At 34.7% G+C, this 23,530-nt stretch overlaps 3 protein-coding genes across 3 annotated transcripts in view; 1 reads left to right on the plus strand and 2 right to left on the minus strand.

The window, feature by feature from the left end:
* LOC135691779 (protein flightless-1 homolog) overlaps window positions 1-14,846 on the minus strand; it is a 31,973-nt gene extending 17,127 nt beyond the window's left edge. The window contains exons 1-22 of the mRNA XM_065209749.2: window positions 14,690-14,846; window positions 13,601-13,708; window positions 12,790-12,861; window positions 12,468-12,548; window positions 12,269-12,295; window positions 11,964-12,044; window positions 11,188-11,242; window positions 10,873-10,919; window positions 10,289-10,326; window positions 9,441-9,492; window positions 8,258-8,309; window positions 7,848-7,880; window positions 4,936-5,019; window positions 4,365-4,423; window positions 4,015-4,060; window positions 3,350-3,405; window positions 2,472-2,527; window positions 2,004-2,088; window positions 1,382-1,529; window positions 877-902; window positions 611-667; window positions 122-178 (exon numbers count right to left, since the gene is read on the minus strand). Of these exons, the coding sequence (XP_065065821.2) occupies window positions 122-178; window positions 611-667; window positions 877-902; window positions 1,382-1,529; window positions 2,004-2,088; window positions 2,472-2,527; window positions 3,350-3,405; window positions 4,015-4,060; window positions 4,365-4,423; window positions 4,936-5,019; window positions 7,848-7,880; window positions 8,258-8,309; window positions 9,441-9,492; window positions 10,289-10,326; window positions 10,873-10,919; window positions 11,188-11,242; window positions 11,964-12,044; window positions 12,269-12,295; window positions 12,468-12,548; window positions 12,790-12,861; window positions 13,601-13,708; window positions 14,690-14,758 (1,389 nt within the window). The 5' untranslated portion in view covers window positions 14,759-14,846. The remainder of the gene's footprint in view (window positions 1-121; window positions 179-610; window positions 668-876; window positions 903-1,381; window positions 1,530-2,003; window positions 2,089-2,471; window positions 2,528-3,349; window positions 3,406-4,014; window positions 4,061-4,364; window positions 4,424-4,935; window positions 5,020-7,847; window positions 7,881-8,257; window positions 8,310-9,440; window positions 9,493-10,288; window positions 10,327-10,872; window positions 10,920-11,187; window positions 11,243-11,963; window positions 12,045-12,268; window positions 12,296-12,467; window positions 12,549-12,789; window positions 12,862-13,600; window positions 13,709-14,689) is intronic.
* LOC135691783 (uncharacterized) lies at window positions 6,005-8,255 on the plus strand. The gene has a single exon (XM_065209754.2). It carries the CDS (start codon window positions 6,726-6,728, stop codon window positions 7,212-7,214), a length of 489 nt encoding a protein of 162 aa, XP_065065826.1. The 5' UTR covers window positions 6,005-6,725; the 3' UTR covers window positions 7,215-8,255.
* Window positions 14,847-17,528: 2,682 nt separating the features above from the next.
* Window positions 17,529-23,530, minus strand: part of LOC135691774 (jumonji C domain-containing protein 5) — a 28,750-nt gene continuing 22,748 nt past the window's right edge. Inside the window, exon 13 of the mRNA XM_065209737.2 lies at window positions 17,529-18,819. The gene's annotated coding sequence lies outside the window, so the exon portion shown is untranslated. The remainder of the gene's footprint in view (window positions 18,820-23,530) is intronic.

Raw genomic sequence — 23,530 nt, forward strand, 5'->3', positions numbered from 1 at the left:
CGTTTTTGTAAACAAATTAAGCAGTTGTGTTTCTGAATCTGCTTCGCTCCGCAGTACATTGGTTTTCATTTTCTCAAAACTGCTTTCAACGAAAAGTAAACTGGCCCAAGCTGCCACTTACAATTTGCTTCGGATTCTTGTGGTGTGCTTTATTTTCTTCAGCGCTTTCTACCATTCCCTAGAATATTAGAACATAGTGAATATAAATACATTTACATGAACATATAGACTCAAACAATCTGATTTATTGAATATAGTGCATCTTAAGCTACAAATGAAAGCAAAGAGACTTTTAATGCCTAATGGACATAGATAAAACGATAATAGAACCTTAGCATAATAGATAACTATCAAAGGAACATTAGACGAAAGAATCAAATACCTAAAGGCTACTCTTACCCACGTGACTTTTGCACAACGAGGATGTTTCAAATGAAGATGTTTTGAAACGAGGATCATTTGAAACGAGGATGTTTTGAAACAAGGATCATTTGAAACGAGGATGTTTGAAGATGTCAACTGACTGTCGTTTTGTTGTACTACACATTCTTTTCATGTTAAATTAACAAAAAGCATGTTGTCAGTGGGTATGCTCGACTTATTTTCTTACCTTCAGTTTTTTATCGGTATCAGTGAGATTTTGGTACCTGCGACCTCGCAAGCGTAGCTGAAAAAGAATAAGATTAATTGAAAATTCTTGGGAAATTTCTATTGAAAATACGGTGTTTCAGAACAAAATAACAAAAATGATTGGTTTGTTATATACTATTTTAATATACTAATAAATTTTCTTAAAGGTTTCTGCATCCGAACTCCACTAAAATTGTTTTAGATTTATAAAATACTTTGATAAATACAAAGATAAAATCAAAAAACCTTTCTGGCGATAGGATCTTTAGAAACTGCAAAGAAAAAAGTGCTTTATTTATCACTGCTAAAAGATTCAGCAAAAACGTCAAAGATTAAAAAGGTATAACATCTAAGTACCAGAATAACATGAATAGCAGATCTATTTCCGTTTTCAGCAGGCTTCCATTGTCTAGAGATTATTTCACACACAGTAGAAACGTAAGAATGAAGTTTTGGTTTAGTTTTTTACAGATTTACGTTGTAGGGAGGTGTAAGTTATAAGGAAGTTTCTGTTTATAGAAAGTATCCGGTATAAGAATGTGTCGGGTATAAGAAAGTGCCAGGTATAACAAGCTATCCGGTATAATAGGATGTCCGCTATAAGTAGCTGTACGGTGACAGGAGGTGTCCACTAATACAGAATTCATTGCGCGTCTTTTCAATTGATAGATTTTTCAAAGAAACCATAAAAAAATACGGGTGAGGCATAAAAATAGACATTTGGCTTCTTGATGCGGCTAAGACCACTCACTTTGTATGGCCGAGGGGGAGTGTCCAGCAGCGTATCTGAGTTGAGTTTGATATGAAAAGTCGATGCTGTAGAACTCTGCATCTGCTTCGTTCTGGGAGACAGGTTTTGGAGGCATTACCAGATGCGGGTTATTTCGCACATCCAAGTCCTGCGAAGTATATTTTAATTTAGAAATTAGTCTTGCAGAACAGACCTATACACCTACAGTTCTGGACAGATGGTACTGAAACTTCGCACCTCCTTCCACAGCTCAATTCTGGTATCTCTTATAAAAACAAATACCCTCATCATTGAATAAGGGGTATAAATGAGAGACTGTACCATATAAGCATCCTACCCGTCCTGTATTTAGGCATTTATATTGTATCTCTGTTTGTCTGTCCCCTTTAAACTGCCTTGAAAACTAATTTCTCGTTTATCTAACATCCCTCCGCAATAATGGAAATAGAGAAGAACATCCTATCTTCAAAGTAACTGATATGAAATAACCATAAAAGCGGACATTCAGAGCGTTGATGCTAAAGTCATAAAGCAAAGTCAACATTTGTTTCATTATCAAAAATTATAGTAGAACATATCAGAAAAAACGACAAAATTCGAATTATTATCACAAGCTTCTCACTTTCAAATTTGCCAGGAAGTGGATTCCTTCTGGAAGAGTTATGAGGCAATTTGAATGCAAAATTAGTTTCTTCAGCTTGAGACACCTAAAGTATGATAATAAAATACATAAGGAAAAAAAATTAAAAAAGAGATTTGAAGGAAAAACGGAAACATTATACAAGATACTTAGACATCAAAATTTATACATCAGATATAACTGACCTAAGTCCTTGAAAGTAATAATGGTTCTTATTTGACTCTAGTCCAATGGAAATATAAGCGCTAAAATCACACTGAAAGAGCCTCTATACAAAGTAACACTTATGCAGAAGCTACTTTACGCCTTTACATCTTCTGCAAAATCGACGACTCTTTAAGTTTTCCATGATGCTTTAAATGTTTGAACACAAAGCCACCGAATGACAAAACTCTTCGTCATACACGTTCTACTTTGGCAACTCAAATTCGCCAACAAGCTGTACAATACCTGCAGACACCCTCGGGAATACATTCCAAACGATTCCAAGCTGCCATGAGCACCTCCTAAAATGCACAGAGAAAACAAAATCACAAGTTTTATACATAGATTTGGTACAAAGAAGACAACCAGTGGACGGAGTCTTAATGTACGTAACGTGCAACCGGTCTAACAACATGGGGTATCATTTTTATTTACGGTTATGAAATAATTTCGATTCTTGCAATGAGTTCTTGAAATGCCTTGTCGTTTAAATGTGGTTTTAAAACAAATCAACTGTTGCAGATAAAAAAGACTGACACCGCAACCTCTCTGTCACCCAAAACAATGTTGGTAGTAGAATTTTAATGTCATACCTATCAGAAATGAACCTATTACCGGAGGGAAAGATGCAGTATAAAATATTCAAAAAATTTAATTCCAGTGCCCAAGACTTCTGACAGACAGTTTTTATATTTTAACATATTTTCTATTCAAATGGCAAAACTCCATTAAACACACACAAAGAGCAGGTCAGATATTGTTAATGCCATCCAAAGGTTATCCTTAAGTCTGCAGCTAACTGTAAGCACTATGTGAAAAATAGAAGGTATGCATGAGTTGCGTTTTATATTTTAGTAGCCATCCTGATAAAAAGGTTTATAGCTTTTCAAATTTCTGTTCATGTGAATTTGTATTTTGCACACATTCTTGCAGAGCCTGTGAAACAAAACTCTGACGTTGTCAAAGAATTGGGAATGCTAACAAAAATTTAGAAAATGGATATCTTACAGGAATACAAGTGGAAAATGCCTCATAGTATGACACAAAATGCTTTCTTTTTTAAAGGCCACTTTTAACTTTTGTACCATGAAAAAAATTGTTTGAATTAAGTGGCAAAAACTTACCAGATTCAGCAATCTTCCGATGCCAAGGGGGATGCCCTCGAATGTTAACTGATTTCCTTAAAGCAAAATACAAAGGAATGATCAAAAGAGCATCCGCTGAGCAAACAGTTTGATTATAAAGCAAGCAAAAATGTAAGGTTACGACTGGAGCTTGCAGAATTTAATTTTTAAAGCATGCTTAATGCTCTCATGCTTAGTATAACTTTCCCTTTCTTGGCTTTGAAAAGGAATTATTTTGAAAAACTGCTCTGTCATGATGTTTCATTTGCATGGCTTCTTGCTAACTATCATTTATTAGTTGAAAGTTCAAATAGGGTCCGCTTTGTTATCTCGTTGGCATAAGACCAGCATGGTCAAAGGCCAGGTTAATGGCTATGCCTTTTCCCTCGTTGAAGGCTCGCTTCTTACATGCTGACAAACTTACTGCCCGCTAAAATAATTACGCAGAAGACAGTTCTACAACAACATAGAATGATGTCTAAAAGGTACTTATAAACAATTTTGAAATAATGAGAATAATTAATTAAGTCCGAAGGGGTGTATAAAGAATAAAAGAGCGAAAATGGATAAAAAAACTCATGCTTATACCATTGCTTTCTACTGTCTTAAGTGCACACAAATTCTCACTGGAACGTCATAAGCAGTTAACAGATTTTAAAACCTACCATTTACATAAAGTCTCTTCAAACTCGTTAGCTTGCAAATGGTGGACTGAAAAGAAAAGAAACTTTGCCTGAGAGCAGCAGAGGAATATTAAGGTTACCTTAATACAATATTTGTATTTGATCTATAATTAAATTAAATATTATTGTTCGGCTTCTTTCTATTAAACAGTCTTGTGAAACTAGTTATTTGCAATTTTGAGATATCTCAGTTTAAAATATCTTGGAACTTGAAGACATCGTTTGAACATCTTGGAAACAGGAAAAAAATCAAGATCGATCTTCAAAACTTCTAATATGTTGTAATCAATATCCTGCAAATATTAACGTAGCTCCCTAAGAAATAAACCTACCGGCAGAGCAGCGAGTTGATTTCTGGATAAGTTTAATGTCTCCAGTTTCGTCCAAGAATCTACAAAAGATAAGTGAAATGACGCCAATCCTGCTTAAAAATACTGTTAAGGATTAGGATATAAAACTGATTATAGGCGAAGAAGGATATTGAATTTTTTCAAAATAGCATAAACCAATATGGCATATTTGTCTTAAATTCAAAAGGGATAGTCCTTAACTGAAATTTTGTTCTTTAAGCGTCAGAAATTACTTGATTTTTCTAAGGAAAACACCTTAACTTACTTGGCCCTTAAAACTTGCCACGCTTAACTCAGAAAGAAATAAATCGAAAAGTTCAATAACTTGGCAGACCTGATTAAAGGATTTCTGTTGGATAACCAAAAGGACTCAACAAGCTGAAAGAAGCTTATCGTCTTCTTTGCAGATAAAAACGAGAAGCCTTCCTTGATTAAACCAATCATTTACAAGAAACTACTCACTTTTATCTGAAGTTGATAAAACTAAAGTAAACCTTATACAAAGTCATGACCTAACCTAAACTATATTAATCTAAACAGATAAGGTATTTACCAATTAAGGTTGAAAGCTCTGTGATTTGATTGTGGCTGAGGTCGAGACGTTTTAAACTGTTTATTCGGTATATCGGCTCCGGCACTATAATGCAAAATAGAAGTTGAAAAAATCGAAACCTAAAGTTGTGGAAAAAAACATCAGCAAATACAATAGGAATTCAATTATTTCTGTACGTAGGTATTACTTTAAGAAAAAATATCCATGGGACGGTCTCGCAGAAAAAAGGACGCTAAGACTATTGTGCAAAGTTATAATGTGATATACGGAATGCTAAAAAAAAATTTGTGGCCGCCATATTAATGAAGGTGGCGCGATGCCTGAAGTAGAGCACGCAATTAATGCTTCCAGAACTAGGGCATGCCGTAACCTTTCAAAAACACAAATGATTAGATAGGCCTATAATCCAAATAACCTGTTTCATATCGCTTATTTGAAGGCTGATTTAAGACCAAAAACTGGTCATACAGTAAAAATGCAGCTGCCAGTCATAACAACTTTACAGCAAGGCAAAAAAGTTCCATCTAAAGCTTGATAATTTAACAAATCAGTATTCGCGTTAGAAACTAATGGGACTGACACTGTATGGCTGTCTAGGGGTTCTGTATAGCATTGTAGATACATTCAGAATTCACAGACATTAAATAATTAGTTCTAACGAAGTTGAACATGCTTAAGAAAAAATCTATTTAAAAATATCTATTGTTTGATTTGGTGTGACAACATTTTTTCATTTTGGGATGTAAATCGATCAATATATAAGACAATCTTTTAAAGATATGTAAAACATCTGAAAAACAAATTCAAATAATTAACGAATGAAAACTTAATTATTGCGTACAGACGGCCAACAATTAAACAAAATTTTCACGGTTCTACCTAAACACATTAATTTCAAAGTAACCCATTATGGCTTTAACTGCAAACAGTTGCTCAGTTACAATTTCTTGCGATAATATTCAAGCTTTCTATTAACTATATCTGGTTTAACGCAATAATCAAGATTTATGCTGAAATTCTATCAGGAAAAATGTTGACACAAGGATTAGTTAAATTTTCAGAAAAACCAGAAAAAGTGTTGATGTGATTTCTAAAATAATCTAGTAAATTGTGGTAAAGGAATTGAATTGCAGAATCTGTGTGAGGAATCTAAAATGATCACGTGATCACAATGTCTGAGAAGGAAATAACACACGATCGAAAATGAAAAATATTTCAGGTCAAGCTGTATTAGAGACCATGTCCAGTTTTATTTAGACCTCCCAACCCCCTCGTCCTGTAGTAATGAGTACATGACTTGCTATACACCTTCCAATAACACTCCCATTTTGGAAAACAAAAAGTTCCACAAACAAAACTGTGCATGTTGATGTTAAACAAACGATCATTTAATGTAGATGTATACACATTTACTACGTGCGATGGAAAAATTGTCAAAAATTGCCTGTTATGCCACAACCCCACCCCACCCCTCATGAGAATCTCCCTTCAAAATACAAGGATCGTTCTAAACTGGCAGTCAAAAAGGCTTGCTCTTGCTGTAAACCATCTATACCAACAAAAGTTTGATAGTATGTTATGTGAGTCAACAAAATTAAACTATTGTCTGCTTTCACTTGACAGTCTCCCTAAACAAGTTTTATTTATCATTTTCTTGAACCAGGGAGAAAAGCAAGGAGCATGCTGCGATTAAACTGCAGACTCTTTTGATGGGATACATAAGTCCTATCAGTCGAACATAAAATTCTTCAAAAGAAGTTCTTCGACAATCTACTAGTAATAACATAAAAATGGCGGGTGTTTTTGGCTCCGATGTTCCAGACATAGTGCTGCAAAGCTTGTTCAAAAAGTATGATTTAAATCATACCGGCTATTTGTCATCAAGGGAGGTAAGAAGTCTCCTGGGACACGATCTTCGAATGAGCGAGAATGAAATCGACGCATTCTCATTGCTGATGGATGAAGATGGCAATAATTCGATTTCTTATGAAGAGTTCAAGGCATGGATTCAAGATGAAAAAAAATCAGGGTTGCTGCATGATCCAAGTGGCACTCGATATCAACTATTGCTTAAAGCCGTGGAGTATTTTAAACAGTTCGATGCTGATGATAACGGGGCACTTGAAGGACAAGAAATTGTCATGTTAATGAAATCGATTGGTGTCAGAGAAGAAGGCATCGAAGAAGCGGTAAATAGCATTGACAAGGATCATAATGGGAAGATATCGTTTAATGAGTTCTTGAAATGGCTTCAGTGGATTCCGATGGATGATTTTTGATAAAAATAACGAGATTTTCAACAGTGACACTTCATTTATATATTTTAAAAAGGAAATTGGTAGCCTTTAGTTAAGAATTCACACCGTTGCAAGCCCTGTCAATTTCAACAAATGCATTCATGAAAAAGGAGCAAATGCTAGACATAATTTAGCCAGCAAAAATGATAGTGTTGCTTTGATTATGCAGAAATGCGTTAATTGATTATTTCCATCAAGGGATTCCAAAATTTATTTCAAGTTTTGAATATTCTTGTATGGAATTTAAAGACATTTTGGTGTCAAAATGGTAAAATTTCGGACGGCATGAATTCTCTGGCGAAAAGTGCATCAAAGTGCAAAAATTGTTATATTTTAATCAAATATGCTTATATGTGAGTTTGAGTAGTTTTAATTTAATGAGTTTTGTAAAAACATTAACTTTAGACTGCGTGAAATCTTTGTGTCAAAGTTTAACTATAACGCATTTTAGAAGAGGCATATCTGAGAAGAGGTATGAAATGCACGTAAGGTATTTCTATCATGCGCATCATCAAGTTAAATTGGCAGTGAGTGTCAGCCTCAATTTCATGGAAACATAAAATCATAAGGAGGCTTGAATATTGAAATCATAAGTGGAAATATGATTATACACACCCCTTGGCAGATCATTGTGCGAGAGATCAACATCTAAAATAATAACGAATGAAAAAACATTACGGCATGAATACATCCAAGAAAACCTTGATTATGGGATAATTGTTTCCATAGAACTTCTATTTGCGTGACTTTTACAATTGAATCATATATGAGTTTAAGCAAAATGTATACAGTACAACAAGATTCTACGAAACAATACTGGTCTTTTGGTCTTTTATTACTTCAAAAATATTTTGGATAAGATTTTGATCCGTAGAAACAGCTGTTGCTCGCATAACGCTGATTATATCAAGGTAAACAAAACGATTTCAAAAATATTCTTCTTTATGGTTATTTGAATAGCAAATCTGTCTTAAAATGGAAAATGTTGAAAAGATTACTTTATACGAATCAAAATTGAGTAGTACCTGTAAGATTTTCAAGGTTGTCCAATTTATGCGGCATGTTTGAGATTGTTCTCTGGAAAATAAAATTCAATCTATACCGTATTAATGCCGTAGAAATTTTCTATTTACTATTGCTGCACGCCAAGGCTTAAAAAGAAATATAAAACAGAAAATAAGTTAACTGATGCAGTTATAGCTATGGTATAATTTTGTCTCTCGGTTACAAATCACTGAGACTGCTTGTAAAGATTTTACTTTATTTTATTTTATTTTATTTTTACCAATGCAAAATGTTTTATTACTATATTACTGAAAGAATATGCAAAAAACAAAACAAACATAGAACGAAACTAGAACGAAAAATTATTAAGTTGACTGGAATAATTCTAAATCTCCATGCTGTTTTCGAAATTCGCTGTGTTTAAAGAATCGGACAATGCCTCGGTAGGGCTTAACTTGTTGCCGCGTATTAGATTTGTAAAATGAAAGAAGTCATGCTCATTTTACATGGTAAGGAAACTATACATTTTGTACAAATCTGGGCTTGGCACAGTGAATGCTGGGTATTCACATAAAAAGTTGGTTTCTCATGCAGTCTTATCTAAGATGCACAGTTTGCATATACGAATGTTTACAATTAAGCCCGTGTTTTGTCCTCTCTCAATAAGGAGATCATGATTGCATCATCTAAATTTTTTGATACGCTATCTCTCTTCGAAGCTAGGAGGTACTGATAGATTGTTTGTAGAAAATATTTTTGTTTATGCTATGAAAGGAAAAGAATGTAACGAGAAAATTGAGGAAAAAATTTTTAGTATCAAGGTACTTTTATCTTCTGAGATCGTTACTGTTGTTGGTCCTTGGTGATAAAGTATGCACTTAATATCAGACTTTAAGGAAATTATCGTAATCTTCCAAAACATATATCATAGGAATCGTAAGGGCAAAAGGACTGTACCCATGTCTGTATTTAATCTTGGACATTCCTCTAACGTTGATAGGCGCTGATTTTATAGAATGGAGAAAATTACTGTTGATCGGTCTGTCATTAAGTGCTCGATGCCGTATAGGCAGCGCTGTACAAACTATTTGGTGTATGGAACAGGACGGCTCTAAGTTACTTTTCCCAGTTTCACGCTTAATGCGATCATGACACAACTGTTAAATTTTAGAATGGATAGAGTTATTGCGAGTTAACACAAACCTGAGTATTTCTTAGATGCAATGTATGGAGTTGCAATAATGATGGTAGTTGCCTGTAAGCAAAAACAGCTTTTTACTAAGATTCCAAGAGATACGAAACTAATTTTTACAGCAACAAACTATTGAACAGAAGCTTAGTGCTACAACACACTATACAACAATGCTTGCATGAAACAATGATACAACAAACAATTTATTAACACATTGGTCTAACAATTCATTTATTTGAGCTTGTATCCTCATTAGAGCTTGTTTTCAGTTTTCAACACTTTGTTAGGATTACTGGATGTATTATCAGGCCCACGAAACAGTTGCTATGGGGCATGGAACATATAACTGAGATGGGCTCCTTAATGACGTCACAGAAGCATTCAAAAGCGATTTAAGTTTATTGGTATTGTTACCATAAATACAATATATCGTTTCATTTGAGATTAGATAGCTTGAGATTTTAATGGGATGATATCAAGTTTAACTCTAGTTCATGAACAGCAAAGTAGTTTCTTTGGGTATCTGTCGATCAGCCACTTCGCCAAAGACTGCAGAGCATGTTACAGATTAAGGGGCTAACACGTTTTTGGGGGTTAAACATGCTAAAACCCAAAAGCAGGGAGATTTTTGTTCGGTCTTAATTACATTTTGGAACTTATTAGGGGTGCTAAAGCCCCCATAGCCACCCCTCTTCCGTGGTCCCTGCACTTCTCCCTTTCATTCGACAGATATAAGCATTCAATGTCTACAATTAATTATATTTGAAAGTCTACAAGTACAAACATGAACAGTGATTCGTTGGTGATTAATGACAAAAATGCAATTATACATAGAACTTGAAACCAATATCTAGTTTACCTTAATTGGGCGTGTAATAGTGGGTTGTTGTTCAGGATCTGGAATAAAAACAAAAGACATCGCAATAATTCGAAAAAAAGTACTGGGAGTTCCTTGAATCTTTCATACTTTTGTGGAATAGCTAAACCATTGAAGCGTTTAAAAGAAGAGCGTTTTTAAATGGCAAATGTTTAACAAAAAATCATTAACAAAATGAATACCGCAACAAACTTTTGTTATAGTTTTCTAACCAAAGTAAAGAAAAAACTTTAACTAAAACCGTACCTGGTAATGGATAATTACACTGGTTACCCAAGGTAAGAGGCACATTGGCAAGGATGGGTAAAGTGAAATATCATTTTTTTTCTTCTCGTAGTGTTTTACCCTATCTTCAAAACATACTTTATAACCTGCCCATAGCAATGGCCAGGATGGCATCCTTTATCTATCCAAAAAACCTCAGCTTCAGTTTTTTTATAGATATATGATGGATATTCTGGTCAAATAACCATGAGCTTCTAATAATTTACTCTGCCATCATCAATCATCATCAAATTCACTGCTTTATCAATTATTCTTATTCAGTTGCATTTGAATGGGCTTACCAGGGTTTGTAGATTTGTTAGTCTTCTCAATTGTGGTGGAATAGTTTCTACAATGAAAAAAATATGAAAATCTAGAGAGATAGCAAAGATATTTCATCAATTCCATTAGAATTTCAGGGAAGCTTGCAAATAACAAAATAACATTATCATTCAAAATTGTAACAATAAAAAGCTTTTACTACACACTTGAAATCTGAATTTTGAACTTTCTGCTACCCACACGAATCTTAATGGAGATACTGATAAAAAATTATATAATTTTACAATAATATAATAATGATTTCACTAAAATCGTATATCTAGAACATAACATACCAAGCTCATTGTCACTCAGATCAAGATAAATCAGATCTGTGAGATTAACAAAAAGCTGAAAGAAAATGGGTCAAGTACTTTAACAATGTTCCTACATTGCATAATTTCATTGGTTTGTAGACACTTTGAAATAGATTAACTTGGATTTGCCTTGAAGGAATTCAAATCAGTATTGTAGGCTACAGTTTAACTAATCTTGGAAATCAATCATGTTGTTTCTCTTGTAAATAATAATTTTTATGTTCTTTTTAATCTTGGCAGTTACAGAAAAACTACCTAACACTTTTTTAAAAACTTGGAAAATAATTATGATCCCAGAAATATACCAAATGAAGTTTTCTATATTTTCTGGAGTGGCAGCACCACTGTGTAGCAAAACTTAGAAAGAAAATTTGTAATAAACTGCTGGATTATTAGATAAACTGATGCATCTATTTTGCATATTTTTGCATTAATGGTTGCATAATGTTTTGTTGTTTTGTTTGTGTTTCTTTGGGTGCATTGTGGTGCTTCTCGTCTCCTTTTTTAAAATTCTCTGCTGATGCAATGGAGTAAAGCAGCTCTGATACCGCTTAAGCATGGCCATTCTACTGTGATATTTCAGATGCTTAAATAAAACTATTTCAAAAACAGATTAAAAGATAATGAAGCAAAAAGTTAGAAAGAAAAACAACAACTTGATAGAGTAGTTAAATCCCAGTAACAGAAGAATGCAAGCTACGATTAGCAAGAAACTTAGGTTTGAACTGAGAAGATTAGCAAAGAACACAAAAAACCTGGTTTGGAATTGATGTGATGTTATTATGACTCAAATTCAAAACAAGGAGACTAGTTGCATTCTCAGCTTCAGCAGGCACCTGCAAAGAACAAATTTCTTATCACACATTTCAAAGAATGCATGATCATGATAAACAAAACAGAATGATAACATCATTGATATCTATTGAATTTATGGTAATAAGACCATTAGTACAACAGAGATAAAATATCTGACATAAGATATAGGTTTTAGAACCGAATAGTGTATTCTGAAGCTTTAAAATTAACATATGACACAAACAGAAGTAAAGCAAAAACTTACTTCATCCAGGTGGTTGTGACTCAAATCCTAGAAAAATAAGGGTATTTAATTATCTTTCTCAAAATTCACAGTCATTAAGTCTTCTGCCTGCTTGCTTAGTGAAGAAAATGGCCACAAGGAAAAATACAGAAAGGCTATAGCTTGACTTCAACTTTCAGGTTAAAAAATTACAAGAACTTTTGCAAGATAGTATAATTACCACTGTCAACAAGTCATCTAGCTTGAACATCTCAGACGGAACACCATGATTTTTCAAGCTATTGTGTCTTGCATTTATGACCTGAAAGAAAAAGTGACATGCTTATACAAAAAAGAGAAGAGAAGAATCTCTTAGAACTTAATCTACTGCAGCAAAAAATAGGCTGTGCGTGTCATAAAACCAATTTAGAATGTCTATAAAAAATAGCATTTCACCATAATGACTTTCAAATTTATTTTGTGCAAGGAATGAGACAACAAGATTGTTAATTTTTTTAAGGGTATTAGTGTTAGATACATTTCATTAAAAAAGATCTACCAACCTTAAGGTTGGACAATGAAGGGATGTCTCCATGAAGGGATGTAAGTTTGTTCTTTACGAGAGACAGATGTTCCTAAAAAATGAAAGAGATTTAACATAATTTAATGTAACTTTAATAGTAACATAAGGAGCAACATTTTGGAGGTTGTTTAATACTATGAAAGGAAAAGGAATTGGAATTTTTTTTATTTAGGACCAAATCAAATTTGCCCGCTAGAAATTTCCTTATATCTAAAGATTTTGCTGTATGTGCTCTTGACATCATGAGCAAAGTTTGTGTCTTAAATGCTTGAGCCCATTTTTGACTATGTGGTGTAGTACAAATACTTCAGAAAAGATCTGTTGACATGTCTTTATTGCCAGAATCAAAAAAGCCCAATCACCTCATGCTGCAACATATACTTAGTTAGCAAAAGTTTTAATGAGTTATACAAATGAGTAATTGTGACTACGTTGTAAACAACATGACCATCCAAAATAAAACCAATTTTGTGAGGCCACTAGATGCTTTTTATAGTCAACCTAGATCATAAATTGATGATCCTTAATCATAAATTGCATAATAATTTATTCTAATTTGTTTATAATTCTGTGAATTCTATAAATAGGTCTCTCCACAATAATGGGATTATATTTTGGGTTTCCAGCTTTCTTTCTATACCTCTTTTGGAATATAAGCAAGAACAGTTTGTGCATTTTCACATTTTAATTGGGGTTCATAAATTTATCTGGCAATTGGACACTGCTTTTGAGTTAAATGTCCAATAATAACAGCAATAAATTAATGTACATGCAATAATAAATATCCTTACCAGCTTTGAAAGGCTACCTAATGTATTTGGTAACTGATCCAAGTTTGAATTGTCAAGCCTTAGCCAGCGTAGATTCCCCATATCACCAACCTTTACGGGGAATGTCTCCTAAACACATTAAAATATACAGACATGAGAAATTATGATACTTATTATCATTAATGGGAGATGGTAGAAAATATATAATCTAGAAAAATCACTTGTTAAAGCTAGAGAACCAGAGGCAGGGGGCTGGGGGGGGGGGCTAGGGGGGCTTCATCCCCAAATAATTTCAAAAAATGTACTTTTAACCATACAAAAACAACATAGAAAACTTTTGAAAGTCACAAAGAAAACTTTTGGCCCCCATAGTCTGCTATATCAGGGCCATCAAAACCCATGGGACTGTGGGGGCTAGAACCCCCCATTAATTGTCAACCTGTAGTATATTATCTTTACATGAGTGTACTGAATAATGAGGAATATAATAGGGTGCCCCCCAAATATGAATTTCATACCTGCAGCACTGATATGCTCCATGGTCTAACATTTACCCAGCTAATTTTAGTGTTCTTGAGAATGGTTCTTAGAGACCCGATATTTTATAATCTAAAACCACTAAAAGGTATGTATCAATGGATCAGGAAGTACTCTTTATAGATCAAATCAGTTGTAGTTGGGATGGATTTAATATACAATCATGCAGTGATTGCCCGGGAGTATCAGTATCTTTGTTCAATGACTAAACGATATTTCCTTGCCTATGTCTCTCAAGAAAATATCGTCAGGAAAACATCGTCGTTACTCGCACTCGTCATGCAATTAGATCTGGCTGATTTGTTTACAACTAGGCTAACCTCTTTTGTTTTATCTTCCAAACTATATAAAGATTTATATTTCTTAACCATTCCGTTTGAAAAAAGAAAGGAAGATGACAAACGTCAATGGTCAAAAAGGCAGAAGGCCTAAAAAGGCCTAAAAATATATAACTGCTTCATGCATTTCCAGTATTGATAACCTTCTACCTTATTGAAAACAACCTTCTACCAGCAGTCATATACCACAATAGGATAAAGAAAAAAATTTAGATTATATGTGATGAATACTTACAGTAAAGTCATTTCTGGAAAGGTCTATACCCCGAACAAACGGGAGCACCCCTAAGGAGTCCGTCGCCATTTTGGGAGTAACTGGTCAAGAATGTTGTTGTCTTTAAGTACTTCATGTAAGTTCCTCCCTCATTTGCTGCAATTTTAGGGCGAGGAAGAAGAATAATTTTTTGACATTTGTATGATAACTGCTTTTTATTATCAAGGACCTAGCAGTGCTAAGTAGGCTGCAAGTAGGTTTTAAAACCCCCTTATCGCCTTTAAATCATGTAAAACACGTCTCTTAATAATCTAAACCAAAAGAAAGACAAATCTATTACAACAAATAAATTGTAAAATGAACATGTACATTTTCAGTCCGTTTGCTTTTGCTCTGATGAAGCCCCGTAAGCCGGGGCGAAATATCAGCCTTCACTAATTTACGTGTATTTATTGTTGTTTATTCTCATCGCATTGCGGTGTTTCTTATTTGCTACATTTTGATCAATTTTTCGCCTCAAGAACTCCTTGGAGTCGTCGAGCAGACTGCTATCGTGACGTTTTCTTTATTCACACTATTTCAAATCCCCGTAAACCATATGCTGGTAAATTTATGCGTGGTTTTCGAACAGTTGCTCTCGTTTCTTTCAAAAATGTCCTCTAAATGGAGAAGCATTAATTTGTAAGTGATAGGTTGTTCCCTCCTTACGAATGGGAAGTTAAATTAAGTTTGTAAAATGCATTTCTGTCTAGATGGCCATGACACTGAAATGTTCAAAAAATGGCGAAAAAAGGATTTGTATATCCAAATAGGCGTGGTCTGAAAAGTTCCGCGGGGATGTGCTTCAGGCTCCACTTGCCCGAGGAAAAATTGGGTCGCTAAAAATTGTTTCAAAATAATTTTATACCAGAATTCCTCAATTTTGCATTCTAGCCCGATTACATTGGTCTCAAATCATACTTTATTCCCTCATAAATTATTTTCAGCTTTGATTTGACTGCCAAGATTGTGTTTAAAGCCTCTTCGAGCCACGGTCCATTTTTGCATTGGAAAGCCCTATGGAACACCATCAAACAAAGACGTTACTATCTTAAGTCTAATAATGGAAATTTATCTATCCTCTTTCAGTTTAGCTATAGACTCGATGAGTATAAATGAGAAACCACAGCATTCTTAGCTCTAGCTACTTTTTGCCGCAAACATAAAGAATTAAGAAACAGACCTTCATAAATCCCATATTTAGCTTCTCAAAGTTTTCTTAACGCTCCGCGGTGCCCGATGCAGTATTTTTGCTATATTTATGTGGGAACGGCAATATTAACATATACGGCAATATTGCACACAAATAAAATACTGGCCTCGATCACGCTTGCTGCGATGTTGGATGCATTACAAAATTAAATGATTGCTTCAAAGACGTCAGTGTAACAGGTCATCAAGTTATACCAAAAATTTATGAATGCTTTAATGATTACGACATTAAACTGTCATATGTAAAGTTTGAAATGATAATTAGTAGTCCGAGTATTGTCATTGTGGTTTGTTCGTCAAAAACGAGTATTAGACAAAAAAATACAAACTGGATTTGATTGAAGTGATTGCGCGATTGTGTGAAAAACAAGAATTTGAGCGATTGTGTGAAAAACAAGAACTTTCGAAAGTGAGAAACATGTCATTTTCATCAAGACTAAGTAGAAATATTGCTTCAGGCAAGATATCTCATATTAACTTTTTTAATCATATGTAAATTGTTATGATTCTACTTAATTGGCTTGGGAGCTTTGATTGCAAAGCTATTAAAGCTTCACATTTGAAAAAGCGTCTAAGAAACTACATTTTTTCGAGACTAAGAAATTAAGAAAAGAAACTAAAAGATCTTTTCGAGAGACCGAACTTGTTTTGCTTGTAGTACCAAACTTGGGGCCAAGGATTCGAAGTGAAGACCTTCTTCATTAAAATTTTTTATACCAACATCAAATCAATGTATTTTTTATTATCGTCAGTCTAAAACATTTTTACTTTTGTCATTCAGAAAATTTGACTTGCTTTCGAAAATGAGTTACTTTATCGTGATTGTCAAAAAAGGTAACCTATCTTAAGTTATCTATGAAAAATTGGGCCCAGCACTGATTCTTGTGGAACACTACGAAGAATATTTGAAATTGATTTATTGTAGTACTAATTATATCATACTTTCCGGCTTTTCATTAAAAATGGATATGAAACAGTGATATCTCATTACAACAGTACACGGGCTGTTTCGGCATCAATAGATCCTGTGACACATTGGCGAAAGCTTTGCTGCAGCGTGGCAAAATATTGATCTAAACTGTGGATCTATTCTCGATAATGAAGCATTTCTGATGTCGTGAATCTTTCTACTTTTAATAATACTCTTGAAAACAAATAAACGTCTTTCTACATTTGTTGAAATTTGATTTTGAATCTATTTCAGAGCCTTTCAGTAAATTAGGGCCATGGCACACTAGTGAGAGATTTACAAGTGTCCCAGACAAATGATGCAAGTTCACTTGATTGCTCTGAAGAGCCATACACAAAAATTAACCGATTTCATTTGCGGGTAATTGTCGAATGTCTCAACTGTAACAGCATTAACACCAAATGAGTCATTTAGGGCAATTGAAAGCCTATCTTGTCATAGGCTTTTCAGTTAGGCTGCATTGTCATCTAGCATTTTCGCTTGCTGTCTTTCAATGCAAAAATTATGCCGTCAATGAAAAATTGTGTCTTTAAATGGTTTATTAATAGACCAAAAAGGGGTTTGATTAACATTAAGCTACTTACTGTACAGCCAAGACACAGCTTACATGAAGAGGACAACAAGAAAAACATCATCATGTCACTTGCAATCGACTCTTTTATTTACATCTATTTACGATTTAAAATCTACATGCACTTATCATAAAAAGGATGACATATGCTAATGTACAAGGAGAGGGTAGAAGAGACATGGGGAGCAGAATTATAGGGCGTACTATTCCATGGGTAGGCATGGGTAGTATTTCGTAGGCAGCCAGAGCTAATATCGATTTCATAAGGTGATATTTGTGCTGCCATAAAACTGGCGCATATCTCTCGTAATTGTTATGGGCTTTAAACGAGCGAAAGCGAAGCCCTATTACGTCTTGATAAACAGAATTTCGACTGTTGCACACATTTATTTGTTGAAAAAGAGGCCATTCGAGTTTTCTAGGCCTCGCAACTGGCCATCTTATTAGTTACTCCTTGAGGAACCTATTTTGGATTATTATTAGAAAGTCTTAAGAAGAAAGAAATTTGAAAGGAAGAACCGTGCTAGGAAGTGAAATGAAGAGGAAAAAAGAACTTATCCAGTCAAAATAAATTGGGACACGACACAGGGGCAGCTGTCCAAATTTGGATGGTTAAGCTTTTGTTCAAAAATTGCTTGCTACCGAAGAATAGACAAAGAAAAGTTGTTATAGTTCTATTCAAGACTGAAAATTCATGTAAAGTTCTAATGGAATTCTCGAGAATAATAACGAAATCTCTAGGAAAGGAAAATTTAGGAATTTATTCAAATCCAATTTGCAGAATCGCCTTTAATATCTTAAATTGAGGCAATCGTAGCAACTCTTAGAGTGTAGGACTTTTAGTTTTGCAACAATCAAGATTTTGCAAGATCAACTGATGCTTAAGGTGTCAACTTTAAATTACAAATGGTTGGAATTTGCGTGTAATCTTCATATCGATGTTTTTACATTCATTTCAATCGAAATGTGAATCAAAAGTGTAACTTAGCTCTACTGGTGGGAAATTGCAAATATTTTTTCTGCATCTTCTCTTTTATGGATACACACTTGGCAGGGCTGTTTCCTGGATATCAAGCCTTTTAGCACTTTTTAAAGGACCCAGAAAGTCGAAGTGCTCAAACCCTCCGTTATCCATGCTCTTCAAAGCATTATACACTTCATGGCTGCATTTCGTAGCTTCTATCCACATGTCAATGCCACTTATGTTCCATCGACAGAGAGAGGATAAGTGCTTGAGTGTGTTTCGTTGACAATCTGGTCCAAAGCTGCGATTTGATGTCAGCGTGAGTATAACTTGAAAAGAATCTCCAAGGATTCCGAGAGCCTTTTTTAATCCAATGGATGACCTTTTCACAACGTCTAAGATAAAGTGAAATGCTGTCAATGCCTTAGTGTCAATGATAACAATGAGAAATGCAATGTTGGTACGCAATTTTTCCCCCATTTCGTGCCATCTTCAAATTCTGCGGTACCAAAAACGTATTTGCATGGGCTCCGACAAAGGTTGAAAAGTGGGGGGCCAAGGGAAAATTTAAAACCCATAACAAAATATTTTGAAAAAACTCTATTGTTTTGCCAAGGCCCCCGGCCCTCCCCCCCCCTTCGTCGGAGGCCCTGATTTGGATAAGTAAGAAAACAAAATAAAGCTCCTTTCCGCATTGAAAGTCTTTATAATTACGACTGATAATGAATGTGGTGGTGATGATGATGATAATGCTTTTGGCGATTCCTATCGCCCAGTCATGCATTGCAGGTTGCCAATAATATTCTCTACTGGAAAACACTGAGTGAATTCAAACACAAGCTAGCTGGTGTCTTAAAACCTGCATTATATTTAAAGGAACCTGTAAATAATTGATTTGGACGTCTTGGGCTGCAATTAAGAAAATCTGAACGGAACCATATTCAAAACAGATGGAAATAACAAAAATTGTTGTGATACAGAGAACAAGAAGAGCCGCCACATGCTGATTGCGCCGCAGAGGTCTCATTTTCTTTCAAACATGAAACATGAAAACTTGTCCACAAAGTATTGTTGGAATTCACAAACCAATGCTTTAAAAAGCTAGCATGTGAATTGAGACTCTAGTTGCTATAGCGACACCAATGTTACTCGTGTATCCATAATCACAAATCCTTGAATTTCCCCTCCCCCTTCCCCTCTCGAATAAGACGCAACGCAATGTACAAAATGCTAATGTACCCCAACCTCGAATAAAAAAGTGGTAATAAGCCCCCTTCTTCGAATGAGCCCCTACTCAACATGCCAATTTTTACAATACACAATTTTTGCTCGTGATAAATCACACAACTAAGGAGAAAAGGACAACTAAAACAAACGAAGCATTTTCATGATGCTTTCGTTATCACAAACACCTGGTCAGTTAAAAAGTAACCTGTCCATTATTATAATGTCATAGTGCATAATTTCTAAATATCCCCCAGCTTTATCAATCACTGTAGGGAGTAGGAGAATGGGTACCAAGGGCCAAGTGTCCCAATAGCACCGTGGTGCTAGAAATTGTTCGTTTTGATTAATAGATCACAACTTATTTCATAAGAGTTTTGATTTATAAAAAGTTAGAAAATCAAAATCTTTTTATCAATGATACAAAATTTTGTGCGATACAGCAAAAAACTAGGTCAGACTATAATCAACATTGCTTTATGTACAGCTTTGATGAACCACGCCCATATGAACACGCCCCCATTTAAAATTCGCAGTTAAGACTGCCCTTCTGTGTGATTAAAACACAAGGTATCCAAGACCTCGCTGTTAAGGCTCATCAACTCATGGGTCACTTTAGCAAATTTAAAGTAAATTAAATCAATTCCAGGCAAAATAAAAAACACCCAATTTAAAAAAACCATCTATAAAAACGCAAGGGTCGTATTTTGAAAACCTAAGAAACTGTACCAAGATGCGGAAAATAGTTAAGAGGCTCCTGTACCAGGATTTTGCAAAGTTTCTTATAAAAGAGTAGGATCACACGAAGTAAGTTTATTAAATAGAATTGATTTTTGGTTGACATGAAACTATTGCTTTTCAGCATGTGTGGAAGTTTTAATATACTATATATATAAATATATATTTTATGTAGCTATAGACAATGATGCACTTGGCAGATTTTCATCCTGATATTAGTTACGTAATCTTTGCTCACAACTCACCCAATCCTCTTATTCCATGTATAACAAGCCTACTTCCTTCGAAAAAAGATTTCATCACTTTCAAGAGACCTCGTTTTTTATGTTTCCTTCTGGATTAATTGTAGTGAACAGGGCCGTAAGTTGCACAACAACAAAAAACTGAATTTGCCATCCAAAACACCTGCGTCTGAAAAAGGGATTATGCACTTGATGCATTTCTAGAAACTGGTCCCAGCTAGTCTTAGAGTAGGTACCGCTGTTGGATCCAGTTTCGTGAAGATATGCAAAAATTAAAGATGGCTTTACATATCTAATGATATGCGCTAATGAGATAAATTCTGTCCTCGTGATAAATTTAAACTTCCATTTGATTAGTTTGAATAGCAATCTTGTTTGTTATAAGGGCTATTCAAACCTTCACGTTACATACAGCTTGTATTCTTCAACAGACCAAAAAAAAATTAGCACAAGGTAATTATGAAACATCACTGAAAACGAACCAAAATCGAAGTTTAACTGCATTCAGGGTAAACAAATGATATAACGGCCTGACAGGGTGTTGAAATTGCAAGGCAAAATGGCATATCGAAAATAAAGTGCATAAAATGCATCAATGCATCAAACGTTAGATCATTATAAATGCTTGCGTAGAATTCAATATTTACTGTACTATTCCAATAGCTTACGCAAGTGATCAAGCAATGCCAAGAAAAAGAATTACATTGTTCGATCACTGGTGTAAGGAAGACAACGGCAAAACAGAAACATGGAGATATCAAGCGTAGAGCTGAAGATCGGAATAGCTGGTGGGTGTGACGTTGAACCTGCCTCGCAGCAGACAACCAAAGAGAGGGAGAGAGAATATAACATAAATGGAATGTGTCAACATAACATTTACGACAATTTCGTCATCGGAAGAACTGTAACTTGATATTAACAATTATATACAAAACAAGATTTTAGAAACCAAATGAAAATGAAATAGCACACTATATAAAAAAATACTCATTTGTTGATTTTGGTAATACATTAATATTTTGCGTCAACCAAGATTGTCTGACGTCAAAAGAGCTATCAAATAACATTTTTTCAACCTTTTCCATGACACTTTGAAACCTTTCCTTTGATGCTTCCAATTTCTTAAAATGAGCCTTGGGTCATAACGGAGGAGTGACGTGACAAGCCTGAATATATGGCTGTAACTTGATATTTGGAGGTGATTTGAGTTTAGTTGACGAACTGATTATGTTCTGAATGGACCAAATTTCTGTAAAGTTACCCGATAGACGAATCTGTGCCATTTTAGGCGAGATACTTTGCCCCTTGGCAACGCTTTTAGTTATCATTCTGTTTACGTCAAAAGTTAAACCATGTAATGTCAATGGAAATAAATCGTAGCAGCTTTTTGGAAAAAAATAAGAGTGGTGTATAGATAAACAAAAGGGCCGCTTTTAGACAGAAAACTGACATCGTCACAAAATATTTACCTGGTCCCAGATAACTGCCTAACAGGAGCAAAAAATGCGTAAAAAAGAAATCCAGTTCCTACTCTTTAAAAAATTTAAAATAAAATAACTTTCGTTAATTTGCTCTTTGTGTTTCTTCTCTGTATTAATTATTGCTTTTTTTGCAATAAGCAAACCAAAGACTTAATGGATCTATAAAGCTTGAGAGGAGGCTTTGAGGTTAAACAAGTATGCGTATTTTTGAATACTTCTTTACTGTGTATAGGGCTGTGGGAAATAGGAGGATAATTATTTCTTGACACTGTTCTGTGCTCCTTTACCCCCACATCAGAATTCTGAACGGTTCAGAAGGTCCCTGAGCCACCTTGCAGTTCACCAATAGAAATTTATTTCATGCACTCATGCTTAATATGCCCCCCCCCCCCCCCCCCTGGACAAATTCAAGACCGAGCGGCCAAAGACAAGTCCGAGCACGTTAGAAATATCGGGGAAACTTTTCAAGAAGTTCGATGATTGAGTTTGTGAATTCAATCAACATTGTGAAAATATTACTAGCAGACATTTGCTTAAATAAAGACTTCCTTATGAAAGTTGAAAAGATTCTCGACGAAGAAGCTTGCTCTCATTTCATGGTATGACACCTGACAGAAAATTGCAGGTCTATTGCTTTTTCAGTGCTGCGTGTAAAAATTAAAAAGATACATTTCCTTGCTCAAGTTCTAATGCACCCGTTTGGCAGTATTGCAGATATATTTAAATATACGCAAAGACCCCACGCGTATGTTTTTATAGTTCTTGACCAGCCGACGCCAGGGCATTTTTTAACATATAAAGTAGTGGGGAAATTCCCCACCAGCCCCTTTCATTGCCCCACCAGTGGAATATGTTTGCCCCACCACTTAAGTGCACTTATGATTCGGTGACATTTTTACTTTTTACTTAATTTGAGATATTTGTGGATGAAATCTTCATGAACAGGTTTCAAATCTCAATTCATTTTTCACTGGAACTGCTGCTTCTATATGTGATTCCCCTTCTAATTGCTGTGCTCGCGATAATTGCTTGCTGTCTGAAGAAGGCTCTGTAATACAGCTTATGAATCGGTGCCCTAACAAGATTTTTATTCGAATCTTGACGATATTCAGTCCGGGGCGCAGAATAAAGCTAGGCTCTTGCTAAAATATTCAATTCAAGCTTTGAGCCAGAGGTGTGGAGATCTGTAAACTACAATTTTTGAGGTAGATTTGCACTGTTTCTGCAAGAAGACTAAATCTGCTGCCATATTCCTTAAATATATTTATACAGTGATGGATTTGATACAAAATTATCAGTATAAATACATCATCAAATAGATAAATGAATGAATAATGAATAAAAGTAAATTATTCATCATTAATTTATAAATAAGAGCATATATTTTAAATATATGTGCAACACAATTCTTAAATGATAAA

This window comes from Rhopilema esculentum, chromosome 13 (assembly GCF_057945365.1).
Source record: "Rhopilema esculentum isolate cy_ngs chromosome 13, ASM5794536v1, whole genome shotgun sequence".
Lineage (NCBI taxonomy): Eukaryota > Metazoa > Cnidaria > Scyphozoa > Rhizostomeae > Rhizostomatidae > Rhopilema > Rhopilema esculentum.

Excerpts from the sequence above, each read along its gene's own strand:
- LOC135691783 (XM_065209754.2), top strand. The coding sequence starts at position 6,726 with ATGGCGGGTGTTTTTGGCTCCGATGTTCCAGACATAGTGCTGCAAAGC.